Below are 12,730 nucleotides of genomic sequence, written 5' to 3'. Positions count from 1 at the left end.
GTGGGTATGCACAGCTAGCACCACTGCCCGTGTCCTATGAAGGGAAACAGCACAAGGAGAGGCAAGGGGGGGGAGGAGAGAGAGAGAGAGTTGGCCAACACATTAGAAGAGAGAGAGAAAAAAAACACAGGAGGAAGGCAAGAAACTCACCAGCTGGAGTCATCCCCTTGGATTGAACCTACTGCTAGCAGGGCCGGCTCCAGGGGTTTTGCCACCACAAGCAGCCAAAAAAAAAAAAAAAAAGCCGCGATCACAATCTGTGGCAATTCAGCAGGAGGTCTTTCGCTCCTAGTGAGGGACCCTCTGCCGAACTGCCGCCAAATACCTGAAAGTGCCGCCCTGCTCAGGAGTTGCCACCCCAAGCACCTGCTTGATAAGCTGGTGCCTGGAGCCAGCCCTGACTGCTAGAGAGAAAACACCATTTATGGTCAGAGAAATGAGCAGCCCCTGAAATGGGGACCTTGTCTCCCTCCTAACCACAGCTACTCAGGAACCTTTTCCTACAAACCAAGCCCCAGCTAACGACAATTCTCATCCTGGAGGCAGGTGGGCCGTTAACAGAGTCCTCCCCAAACCAGACACTTCTCACTGATGGTGATGGGTGCTCCACTTCCAGCTCGACGGTATCTGCATATCCTGGCATCAACAATGCTTGCTGTCTCATGGCTCTTGTGCGCTTTCCATCTCACAACAGGGGTGGGCTCTTACCCTTGACTTCTTTGTCTGTGGTACTAAGCACAACACAAGGAGGGAAAAACAAAAGTTATCATCAGAATCTGCAATATTGTGTATGTTCTTCTTCTCCCATCTCCCATTACACCTTTATAGATACAATTAAAAAGCACACAATGCACATTCAATTTCTGTATCAGAGGGGTAGCCGTGTTAGTCTGGTTCTGTAGAAGCAGCAAAGAATCCTGTGGCACCTTATAGACTAACAGACGTTTTGCAGCATGAGCTTTCGTGGGTGATGCCAAGGCATCTGAAGAAGTGGGTATTCACCCACGAAAGCTCATGCTGCAAAACGTCTGTTAGTCTATAAGGTGCCACAGGATTCTTTGCTGATTCAATTTCTGGAATTCCTGGCCAGAGAACGCTGTGAAAGCCAAGGCTATAACAGGTTTCAAAAAAGAACTACGTAAATTCATGGAGGATCGGTCTACCAATGGCTATTGGTCAGGATGGGCAGGGATGGTGCCATTATCCTGTTTGCCAGAAACTGGGAATGGGCGACACAGGATGGATCACGTCTCGATTCCCTGTTCCATTCCTTCCCTCTGAAGCACCTGGCATTAGCCACTGTCAGAAGACAGGACACTGGGCTAGATGGATCCTTGATCTGACCAAGTACTGCCCTTCTAATGTTTGTATGTTGAGCAGCCTGTTGCACCTGCACCCAAGAGAGTCACTATGCAGAAGAGACTATTGTCTCTTCCCCTGGATGTAACCCCACAGCTACTCCCAAAATAGGGAAATTCTCCTCCCACACCCAGAACGAGGAGGAAAACTTTTATAAGAAACCAAACCCACCTAAAGTGAAGCAGCCGCCTGTCCTCAGCCTCTACCATGCATTTATCTTAAGCTTCAGCCGTGCTGCTAAAAGTCGTGAAGTGTTATGTGCGAGGCAGAAAGCTAAGGACTGCTCATGTCTGCTTAGAAGGATGTTCAGGCTGATCAGATCCACTTCTGCCAGCTTCTCCTCGGGCTGGGGCTCCTGGACAGTTCCTCTGGAAGTGCACCTGCAAAACCCATGCATGAACCATCAGTACAAAAAGTTCTATTCATGCATGAAATCTTGCCCTCATCCCTGCCTTCCTCTCCCTTCTCATCTACCTGAGCCCGACTCGATGAACAGAGATGAGTAATCAGAGTCACCGCACCACCTCAGCACCCACTGCCCCTCATGATTTTTCTCTGGTCTTCCTTCTCCATGGCTCCCAAGACCTAGCCTGTGAGGATGCACACCTAGCACCCTGCCTGTGTCCTATGAAGGGAGATGGCACAAGGAAAGGTAAGGAGAGAGAGAGAGAGACAGAGAGTGTGTGTGTTGGCCAACATACTAGAGGACAGACAGAGAGAGAGAAAAACACGGGTGGAAGGCAAGCAACTCACCACCTGCAGTCATCCTCCTGGATCCAACCTTCTACTGCAGAGAACTCGCCGCTCCTGGCCAGAGAACTGAGCAGCCTCTGAAAATGGGGACCTTGTGCCCTTCGTAACTACAGCTAGTCAAGAACATTTTCTTACAAACCCAGCCCCAGCTAATGTGGCATCCCTACTAGGAGCAAGGAGGGCCGTGAGCAGAGCAATCACCAAAACAGACACTTATCTCATTGAGAGTGGCGGCTGTTCCGCTCCCAGTTGGACGGCTTTTGCACGGCATCGACAATACTCACAGTGTCATCGCTCTCCTTCGCTTTCCATCGCATGAGGGCAGTAGATTCTGGCACGTGACTTATTTTCACTTGGTACTAAACCCAGTACAAGGGGAGAAAACAGATCAGTTACCACCTTAGTTCATAATGTCTTCTAGGCTCTTCCCTTCAACTCTCCCACATGGCAGGGCTCCGCCCTCAACCCTCTTCCCATTACACCTTTAGCATTGCAACCAAAAGCACCCCTTGCAACGGCACCCGACAGTCACTCTGCACAGCAGACTCTGGCCCCTCCCCAGCCTTAATACCACAGGGCCCCATACTCAACGAGGAAGCACACAGGCTGTGAAAAATACTACAGTGAGTACAGATGAGGATTTCAAAGCACTGACCTCTTACTCACAGCCAGTTAAGCAGGAAGCGGAGGACTGTTCATGTCTCCTTAGAAGAATGTCCAGGCTGCTCATGTCCACTTCTGCATATTCTCACCCAGCTAGGGCTCCTGGATGATTCCTCTGGAAACTAATAAAGCCAAGCAAGTACCATCACTACACAGAGTTCTATTGGTGTATTTAATCTTGTCCTCATCCCTGCCTCCCTCTCTCATCCCATCTCTATCCGCCCGACTCGATAAACAGAGACTGAGTCAACATTGACAGACACCCATCCACTCTAGCGCCCACTGTCCTGCATGATTTTCATCCCCTCCTACTTGTACATAGCTCCTGAGACCTAGCCTGTGAGGATGCACACCTAGCACTCCTGCCTGTGTCCTACGAAGGGAGACAGCACAAGAGGAGGCAAGGACAGAGAGAGACAGACAGACAGAGAGTGTGTGTTGGCCAACACAGAGGAGAGAGAGAGAAAAACATGGGAGGGAGTCAAGAAACTCACGAGCTGGAGTCATCCCCCGGGATCCAACCTTCTGCTGCAGAGGACACACTGCTTGTGGACAGAAAAATGACCAGCCCCTGAAAATGGGGACCTTGTCTCCCTCGTAACCACTAGTTAGGAACCTTTTCTTACAAACCCAGCCCTAGCTAACGGGGTGTCCCTACCAGGAGGTGGGCCGTGAGCAGAGCAACCACCAAACCAGACACTTATCTCACAGGGAGTGGTGGCGGTTCCACTCACAGATGGACGGCTTTTGCATCGCATCAACAATGCTCGTGGTCTCGTCACTCTTGCTCGCTTTCCATTGTGTGAGGACAGTAGACTCTGACACGTGACTTCTTTTCTCTTGGTACTAAAACCAGCACAAAGGAGGTAAATAATTAAGTTACCCTCTCAGTCGGCAATGTCGGGTAGGCTTTTTTCGCCTCTCCCACACAGTGGGACTCCGCCCTCAACCCTTTTCCCATTACACATTTAGGACAAAAAGTAGAAAGGACCCTGTAATCGTTCGCACCAGGGCTCGACCCTCCTGAGGGCAGGTGGGGAGCCACACCGACTCACTACACGTTCTCTGTTAGAAGGGCTGAGCAATAGTACACAGTTCAAGGGAGCTCAGGCCCTCTGGTGCAGGGGCTGAGCAGCAACAGGTTGGTATATAGGACCAGGTCCTTACACCTGAGCGTTGGGTGAGGGGGAAAACTGCCACCCGTGAGTGGGGTGGCAGAGGGGACGCAGGCCCACCCACTCCACTGCGTCTCAGCCCGGGGCCCTAGCAGCGGCTATCACCGCTGCACGTCAGTGGGTCCTGACCGCAACACACTGACATAGGCTCGTATGTGTCTGCAGCCTGACTGGGGTCGGCTACCCCCGGGCTACTTCCAGTTCCCCCCTCAGGGCCTACCTCGTCCATGGTATCAGTCCCAGGCCAGTCCACCAGCATAGGTTCCTCTCGACTGGGGCTTGGTGGCAGGTCCGGCAGCTCCTCAGGGAAGTCCAGCCAGGCGGGCTCAGGCGGCTCCTCCGGGTAACAGCAGGGACAGGGAGGCTCCAGCGGCTCCTCCTCGTAGTGGGCGTGGGGAAGCTCCAACGGCTCCTCCCAGTAACGGGCGCAGGGAGGCTCCGGCGGCTCCTCCTCATAGCGGGCGCGGGGAAGCTCCGGCCAGTCCGGGCAACTGCCTCGGGTCCCAGAGGTTTCCTAGTCGCGAGCTCCTGGCGGCATGTCTGCTCCCTGTGGTGGCTGGGCCCTGACTGAGCTCCGGCTGCCAGCTTTTCTACTTCCTGTCCCGCCCCTTGACTTCCGGGGGCGGGAACAGGCGGTGGTGGCTCCGCCCACTTGGGTGTCTGCAAGGGCACTCCCTCTGCTGGGGAGGAGGGGAGCCACACCAAGTCACTACAGACCCCTTGCAACAACCTCCGAAAAAGCCACTCTGCACTGCAGACTTGGCACAGAAATGCCAAACCTGCAGAAAAATATGCAGCAATTGGGCTAGTTTTTGGCTTAATTGGCTCGTGAGTTGCTTGTTGGCTAGTTTTTGGCTTGTAGGTTGTTCCTTGTTGTAGCTTCTTGCCTTTTTTTTTTTTGATCGGCTCCCAGCAGTCGGGGGCAAGCAGGAGGAAAGAGGGGAAGAGAGTCCACAGCGGGCCCACCGCAGTCCCAGACTGCACACCAGGCAAGATCTAGTCACAGAGCTTTGGGGTTCTTAGGGATTGGCATGTTTTGAAATGGAATTAGCTTGATTTTTCGCTTAGACTCATAGACTTTAAGGTCAGAAGGGACCATTATGATCATCTAGTCTGACCTCCTGCACAATGCAGGCCACAGAATCTCACCCATCCACTTCTATAACAAACCCCTAACCTATGTCTGAGTTACTCAAGACCTCAAATTGTGGTTTGAAGACCTCAAGTTGCAGAGAATCCTCCAGCAAGTAACCCGTGCCCCATGCTGCAAAGGAAGGCGAAAAACCTCCAGGGCCTCTGCCAATCTGCCCTGGGGGGAAAATTCCTTCCCGACCCCAAATATGGCGATCAGTTAAACCCAGAGCATGTGGGCAAGACTCACCAGCCAGCATCCAGGAAAAAATTCTCTGTAGTCACTCAGATCCCACCCCATCTAACATCCCATCGGGCATATTTACCTGCTAATAATCAAAGATCAATTAGTTGCCAAAGTTAGGCTAGCTCATCATACCATCCCCTCCATAAACTTATCAAGCTTAGTCTTGAAGCCAGATATGTCTTTTGCGCCCACTACTCCCCTTTGAAGGCTGTTCCAGAACTTCACTCCTCTAATGGTTAGAAACCTTTGTCTAATTTCAAGTCTAAACTTCCTAGTGTCCAGTTTATATCCATTTGTTCTTGTGTCCACATTGGTACTAAGCTTAAATAATTCCTCTCCCTCCCTAATATTTATCCCTCTGATATATTTATAAAGAGCAATCATATCCCCCCTCAACGTTCTTTTGGTTAGGCTCAACAAGCCAAGCACTTTGAGTCTCCTTTCATAAGACAGGTTTTCCATTCCTCTGATCATCCTAGTAGCCCAGGAAACTGCTAATCTGGTCCCTTCCCCAGCCTTAATCCCACAGAGCCCTGTACCCAACGAGGATGCACATGGTGTCTGAAGAAAAGTATAGCAAGTACAGATAAGGAATTCCAAGCACTGACCATTTACTCACAGCCAATTATGCAGGAGGGAGAAAGCTGAGGACTGTTCATGTCTGCTTAGAAGGATGTTCAGGGTGATCAGGTCCACTTCTGAGAGTCTCTCCTCCGAGTAGGGCTCCTGGACAATTCCTCTGCCAGCGCAGCTGCAAAAGCCATGCATCAGCCAGCATTACACACTCAAACAGATAGTCAACATCAAGAGTATCCACTCCACTCTTGCGCCCGCTACCCTGCATGATTTTGGGCCCCTACTTGTTCATAGCTCACAAGACCTAGCCTGTGGGGATGCACACCTACACCCCTGCCCATGTCCTACGAAGGGAGACAGCACAAGGAGAGGCAAGGACAAAGAGAGAGAGGGACAGAGAGACAGAGTGTGTGTGTTGGCCAATACATTAGAGGAGAGAGAGAGAGAAAAACGTGGGAGGAAGTAAAAAAAAACTCACCACCTGGAGTCATCCTCCTGGATGCAACCTTCTGCTGCGGAGGAGACACTGTTTCTGATGACAGAAATGAGCAACCTCTGAAAATGAGGACCTTTTCTCCCTTGTAAGCACAGCTGGTCGGGAACCATTTCTTACAAACCCATCCCCAGCTAATGGGGCTTCCCTACCTGGAGCTAGGGGGGCCCCGACACAGAGCTTTCACCAAACCAGACATTTATCTCACTGACAGCGGCATCTCCTCGGCTCCCAGGTGGACGGCTTTTGCGTGCCATCAACAATGCTCAGAGTCTCGATGCTCTCACTCCCTTTCTATCGCCTGAAGGCAGTAGCCTCTGACGCATGATGTCGTTTTCCTTGGTACTAAATCCAGCAGAAGGGTGTGGGGGGGGGGGGAGAAAAAAAAAACGTTAGCATCTCTGTCTGCTATGTTGCGTGATAGTTCTTGGTTGGCTTTATTAATTTGCAGATTAATCATCCAGGAGCCCTAATTGGACAAGAATATGGCAGAAGTAGACCTGAGCAGCCTGGACATAGCCGCATGAGCCCTGCCACTTCCCCAGGGCTCTGGCGGCTATTTACAGGGCCGGGGTGGTGGAAGCAGGGGAGACCTGGGCCCTTTAAATAGCCTCTGAGCCTCAGGCTGCTGCTGCTATCCCGGTGGGGGAGGGAGCACTTACCATACAGGGTGGGCTGTACCCCCTGTACCCGCACCCCCTGCCCACGCCAGCCCCTGCTGCACCCCCTGCCCTGCTCACTGCCAGCTCCTGTCTGCAGCCAGCCCCGCACCCACTGCCCTGCCCACTCCAGGCCCTGTCTGCAGCCAGCCCCGCACCCCCTGCCCTGCCCGCACCAGGCCCTGTCTGCAGCCAGCCCTGCACTCCCTGCCCGCAGCCAGCCCTGCACCCCCTGCCCTGTCTCCAGCCAACCCCTGCCGCACCCCCCGCCTGAAGCCAGACAGTCCCTCACTGCTCTGTCTCCAGCCCTGCCAACCCATGCTGCACCCCCCCCGCGGCCCTGCCTGAAGCCAGCCAGCCAGCCCACCCCACACCCCCGCCTCCAGCCAGCTCCACATCCCTTGCCCTGCCTGCAGCCAGACCCTACCTCCAGCCAGCCTCATGTCCACTGGTGTCCTGCAGTTCCCAGGGCAGCAACCCTGCACACCTGCTTCAATGAGGGGGGACAGGGAGCAGTTGGGACCCACACATGTGCACAGCTTAGGGTGACCAGACAGCAAGTGGAGGGTAATAAGATCCTATATAAGAAAAATACTCCAAAATCGGGACTGTCCCTATAAAATTGGGATAGCTAGTCACCCTAGCACACCCCCCAGGGAGCAGCAGGGACCCACACATGTGAAACAGAGCTCATTTCTAGTTCAGGCCCATCTTTTTAAAAAAGAACTTTAGGTAGGGTTAACATACATCCATATTTTCCCAGAGATGTCAGGCTTTTTGGTTCTTAAACTGCAGTCCAGGAGGAATTTTTAAATTTAAAATTAAATTTTAAATTTGATTCCTGGAGCTCTGTCTGCGGGCAGCTCAGGGAGGAGGAGCCAAGGCAAACTCAGAGTCTGCCCGGCAACCAATAGGGAGTGAGATGCCCTCCCAGGGGGTTCAGGAAGGGGGAGAAGCCATTTGGAAGAGGCTGGAGCCAGCGAGGGCCAGGGCAGGACTGGCTGTGTGGGGAGCTGGGGAGTCCCAGGCCTGCAGGCAGGTTCCCCCTGAGAACTGGCCTCTTGGGACCCAACCACAGATCCCCCAGCTGGGTTTTCCTTCCCCATGGATGATTCCCAATTTGTAGCGTTTGCTGGGAAATTTCCCTAGCCAGGCTGGGTTCACCTCCAGCTCCCTGGTGAGACCAGTCCCCACATGGTCAGCGCTGCTAGTCCAGGGAAGCTGCCCACTGAGTGTGTGACTGGAGGCTGGGCAGGAGGCTACAGCTTGGATGTGAGGGTAGTTGTATAACCTACACCTTGAGCCCTGCACCCCTTTGTGGTGAGGGGAGATCCTGGGACCAACGCAGCCTGACTCCTGTCTGAGGAGGATCCCTGCCAGCAGACCGCAACCCCTCTGCAGTGACTGAGGAGTCCAGAGTCATCTTCAAACCTGAAGGTCATTCATGGAGTTCGTGAGTGCACTGTCTTTAGTTAGTTAGTCAGGGAATTTGCTTTGGGGAAACCTCTACTCCCTGAATTGTGTCCTCAAGCCAGGGAGTAAGGGTTTGAGGATTTTATAACCTGCTGCTTATTACACCCTTGGAGGGATTCACCACCCCCTCCCGCTTGTGGGTCCTTTGGGCTGTACTGAACCCTGTCAGCCACACTGCTAAACCACTGCAGAGAATTGTATAGGTCATCAGCAAAGTACGTGTACCAACAGGACACTGATCTTACACTTGTTACATCAAGTCACGCGTATTTTAAGTGTGGGCACCGGCGACCCTAAAAATAGTGTTTCGCCCTGTTATGTTGTATTTGTTGCCTATTTAATATAATTGTTGTGTTGAATATATTTGTGTGTGTTGTGTTATTTCCTGGAAGTCTCCAACTATCTGGCAAGTAAGTGGGGATTCCTCTGTAGTTAGAATTTTCCGCCCAAGCTGCCCTGGTGACCCTGCCAGGCTCCAGGAGCGAGGGGGGTGGAAGCACTGCCAAATATTTTCATCTAAAAAAAGAAAAAAAGATTCACCCTGCTGAGTGGGTGGCGGGATCCAAAAGAACCATCAAAACCTGTAAGCGGATTGCCATTAAAGGAGGTAATCAAGGGCACTACATAGGGTCAGGCTTTTTGGTTCTTAACTTGCTGTCCGGGATTCCTCCCAGGAAAATACGGATGTATGGTAACCCTATTGGTACAAAAAATACATACTGTGGCACATCCCTTAAATCAGAACTTTTTAGGAACCAGTTGCTAAGAAATGAAAGGCTTGGTTTTTTTTGTTGGTTTCTTTACATTTAAAGTCATCCCTGCCAGCCTGCAGAAAATGTTGGAATTGGGCCCCACACTTCCTAAAGCCTGCGTTGGGTGGGAGGGAAGTCGCGGAGCACTGGGTGTGCGGGGGGAGGGGACAGGGGCAGGCTTGGGGTGCAGGGAAAGTCGCAGCGGGCTGGGGGTGTGCCGGTTACAGAAGGTGACGGTGGGCGGGGAGGGGGGGGGGAGTCACGGCGGGCTGGGGTTGCGGCGGGCCGGTGGAGGGGAAGTCGCGGCGGGTTGGGGGTGACGGGGGGAATCGCGGAGGGCTAGGGGGCAGGTTAGAGAAAGTCGCAGCGCGTTGGGGGTGCAGGGGCCGGTCTGGGGGTGTGGCGAAGGTCGCAGTGGGCTGCAGGTGCAGCGGGCGGGCTGTGAGTGTGGGTTAGAGAAAGTCGCGGCGAGCTGGGGGTGCGGGGGGGCGAGGAAAGTCACGGTGGGCTGGGGGTGCCGGCTGGGGTGCGGGTTAGAGAAAGTCGCGGCGAGCTGGGGGTGCGGGGGGTCGGGGAAGCGTTGGGAGGGAAGGTTGCGGCGTGCTGGGGCGGGCAGGTTATAGAAAGTCGCGGCGCGCTGAGGGTGCGGGGGGACGGGGAAGGTCGGGGGGCTGGGGGTGCGGGGGGGGACGGGGAAGGTCGGGGGGCTGGGGGTGCGGGGGGGGGACGGGAAAGGTCGCGGCGCGCTGAGGGTGCGGGGGGGGGGGACGGGGAAGGTCGCGGCGCGCCGGGGGTGCGGGGGGGACGGGGAAGGTCGCGGCGCGCTGGGGGTGCGGGGGGGACGGGGAAAGTCGCAGCGACCTGGGGGTGCGGGAGACGGGGAAGATAGCGGCGCGCCGGGGGGACGGGGAAGGTCGCGGCGCGCCGGGGGTGCGGGAGGGACGGGGAAGGTCGCGGCGCGCCGGGGGTGCGGGGGGGACGGGGAAGGTCGCGGCGGCCTGGGGGGGCGGGGGGGGACGGGGAAGGTTGGGGGGGTGTTGGGAGGGAAGGTTGCGGCGCGCTGGGGTCACTGGCTGAGACGTGCCGGTACCAAACATGCCGAAGGCGGAGGCAGCACTTTGAAAACTACAACTCCCAGGGCAGGTCGCTCATAATGGCAGCGACTCACGCAGAACGAAGCCGAGTTCCCTGGTTACCGCGGTCGGTGATCAGACCGCTGATATCACTTCCTTTTCCAAAAACTTCCGTTTCCGGCCCCGCTCTGCAACCGGAAGCTGTATTGCCGAGAGCGCCGGGTCCCGCCCTGGCCGCTGCGAGTAGCGAGCAACGGACCCCGCCTCTCTACGGTGCCGCTGATTCCGCGGTGGCTGATGGGAGTTGTAGGCCGAGGCACACTACAACTGAGGACAGCTTCTTACTTATTCTGCATCCCGTACAGGGTAACACTATTCCAGTCCAGATTTTGGTATCTTCATGGGCTAATTGTTAATATTTACAGTATCTTTGTTTCCATTCCACTTTCTCCTCAGGTTGCTCCTCGTTTGAATTCTCGATGATAAAATTTGTCAGCACGAAAGGATCTGTTCCTCCGTCAGTCTGGATTGCCTTTTATATCAGTGGCTGGAAGTACTTCCCTGCAGTTTTTTTTGCTGCTTTGCTCATTTCCTTTAATAGTTACCAAAGAACTGCACTTCCATAAAACAAAGTGAAAACAAAATATAATCTGAAATGACCAAAAAAAGAGGAGGGAAAAAAAAAGCACCTTCTCTTACTGGCAACTGCCAGGGTCTGAGTTTGTTTTTACAGCTGGGGCTCATAAAAGTCATGAACATGGCTCTGTTCAGTAGGAGTCAAGGTTGTTGTTCATGCAGAGACCAAGCCCTGAAGTGAAATTACAAACTTTTTCTGAGCTGTCATATGATGTACAAAAGCATGATCCTAAGAAATACAAAGTAGCAGATCTGTATTGTCCAACTCAAAAGTGCCATACTTTATCAGAGAACAATTTATGCACAATTTTGCTTTGTTGCTTTCTGAAGCTTTGTATAAAAATAGTAAGAAGCCATATGTAAATGAGTAAAATTCTGTAAATATTTTTTTAGCTCAGTGAGTGAGTTGCACTAAGAAAAGCGGAGCTTCTACGGGAACTTTTGAGACTTTTAAAAAACAATTATGGAAGGTAATGTAGCAAATGTACTCTTTTAAAGCACCTATCTTTCCTCATATGGATCCTGCTTCCAAACGTGGTGCACCCCCCAATGCTGTAGTGCCTGTTTCTTATGCCCACCTTCCCAACATGTGCATGCATGTGTGGAAAAGACTGCAGACACACACAGCTCTCTTCCCCCCCCCTCCCCCCATGCCTGAAAGAACCCTCAGGTGTTTATTGGCTCTGGCTACATGCCTTAGTAGTACTAGTGAAGGATTCACAAGTGACCTGTTCTGCTATAAAATTATACCTCCCCTAAAGCCCCTGGTCTCTCTGCCCAAGTTGCTATGTGCTGCAGTTATTCAGCAGTGCCATAGGTAAAATCCCTACACATCAGCAGGGGTAGTTATGGGTTTGCATTCTCAAAATAAACACAGACCTTAGAAATAGCCTTCCACAAACACAGTTTTAAATGGAACCAGCTTGGCCACATGGTGGCTGCACTTTGTGGAATCCTTGCCATTAAATTCCATGCTATATCATTTTACTCTATAGCTAAGAGTGAACTGTGTATGTTAAAATATTCACCAAAACTGCACAGGGGGTAGGGGAAGGAAGAGTGCTACTGAGGCAAATAGAGCTAAATATGAAAAGGTTGGTTTTTTTTTAAATACATAAATTTAGGAGGAAAAAGCTTGGAGGTGAACTGCTTTCTAATAAACAGCTGCATCACAGTAAGCTGCAACTGCCACAGTTAAAAGTCTACTGGTAGTGCAAAGCACCATGTACTTGCCTTCTGTGGGGCAGGGTCTACCAGCTGTAATCAGGGGGCAGTGGCACGCACCCCTTTAAGCTCAAAAAAACCCCAAACATGCTGCCACTGGTATGCAATGAGCTCACACTAATACTTTGTTTTTTTTCCCCTACTTCTGTGTGTTATCAAACACTGCATCAAGCCTGGAATGCTGTACACCCTGTAGGGTATATACTATATTAATGCTGTATACACTGATAGAATCCCTAAAGTCTGCTAAATAATTTTTTTTTATAACCAAAAAAGATGAGGGTTTATTTTAGTTGTTTTATTTTTTAGAAATATAAAGGATATTCAACAGGTGAACAACTGTGTTTATTGTTAGCAGCTACCCTAAAAACCAATACAATTCTTACCTTCTAATGAATGCTGTGCTTCTAAAAGTATCATCATCGGGCAAGCTTGTGCCTGAAGCTTAAGTTTGGTCATTAGTGGCAGTTATTTGACTGGTGAAGGCAGAAGTTTAGTAGAACACCAATGAGCCAA

At 52.2% G+C, this 12,730-nt stretch overlaps 1 protein-coding gene and 2 long non-coding RNA genes across 6 annotated transcripts; 1 reads left to right on the top strand and 2 right to left on the bottom strand.

Moving 5' to 3' along the window:
* Positions 1 to 389: 389 nt before the first annotated feature.
* On the bottom strand, positions 390 to 2,014 carry LOC123353064. Its single transcript, XR_006574374.1, has 3 exons — positions 1,834 to 2,014; positions 1,531 to 1,739; positions 390 to 731 (listed from the first exon to the last, which is right to left on the bottom strand). It is a non-coding gene; the product is annotated as an uncharacterized LOC123353064 (long non-coding RNA).
* A 1,277-nt stretch (positions 2,015 to 3,291) lies between these two features.
* On the bottom strand, positions 3,292 to 10,583 carry LOC123353061. 4 transcript variants are annotated; one of them, XR_006574369.1, is made up of 6 exons: positions 10,450 to 10,583; positions 6,550 to 6,742; positions 6,383 to 6,436; positions 5,948 to 6,079; positions 4,171 to 4,729; positions 3,292 to 3,621 (listed from the first exon to the last, which is right to left on the bottom strand). XR_006574369.1 is itself a non-coding variant. In XM_044993824.1 (3 exons), exons 1-3 carry the CDS (start codon positions 6,508 to 6,510, stop codon positions 3,384 to 3,386), a joined length of 498 nt encoding a protein of 165 aa, XP_044849759.1. In that variant the 5' UTR covers positions 6,511 to 6,539; the 3' UTR covers positions 3,292 to 3,383. The 4 variants fall into 4 exon arrangements, 2 of the variants coding, with proteins under 2 accessions (XP_044849759.1, XP_044849757.1); XR_006574370.1 differs by lacking the exon at positions 10,450 to 10,583 and adding an exon at positions 7,484 to 7,525; XM_044993824.1 differs by lacking the exons at positions 4,171 to 4,729; positions 6,550 to 6,742; positions 10,450 to 10,583 and having other exon boundaries at positions 6,383 to 6,539.
* On the top strand, positions 10,581 to 12,285 carry LOC123353065. The gene is made up of 2 exons (XR_006574375.1): positions 10,581 to 10,720; positions 10,811 to 12,285. It is a non-coding gene; the product is annotated as an uncharacterized LOC123353065 (long non-coding RNA).
* The last annotated feature ends 445 nt before the right edge of the window (positions 12,286 to 12,730 follow it).

Source organism: Mauremys mutica, chromosome 19, assembly GCF_020497125.1.
Source record: "Mauremys mutica isolate MM-2020 ecotype Southern chromosome 19, ASM2049712v1, whole genome shotgun sequence".
Lineage (NCBI taxonomy): Eukaryota > Metazoa > Chordata > Testudines > Geoemydidae > Mauremys > Mauremys mutica.
The sequence above is the reverse complement of the archived record's forward strand: the minus strand, read 5'-3'. Positions and strand labels throughout refer to the sequence as shown.

Coding starts and splice junctions, on each gene's coding strand:
- LOC123353061 (XM_044993822.1), bottom strand. CDS start 5,987: ATGAACAGTCCTCAGCTTTCTCCCTCCTGCATAATTGGCT. Junction 4,730..5,947: donor TCCCTCCTGCATAATTGGCT/GTGAGTAAATGG, acceptor ATTTTTCTGCAG/GTTTGGCATTTCTGTGCCAA. Junction 3,622..4,170: donor GGACTGATACCATGGACGAG/GTAGGCCCTGAG, acceptor TGCTGGTTTTAG/TACCAAGAGAAAAGAAGTCA.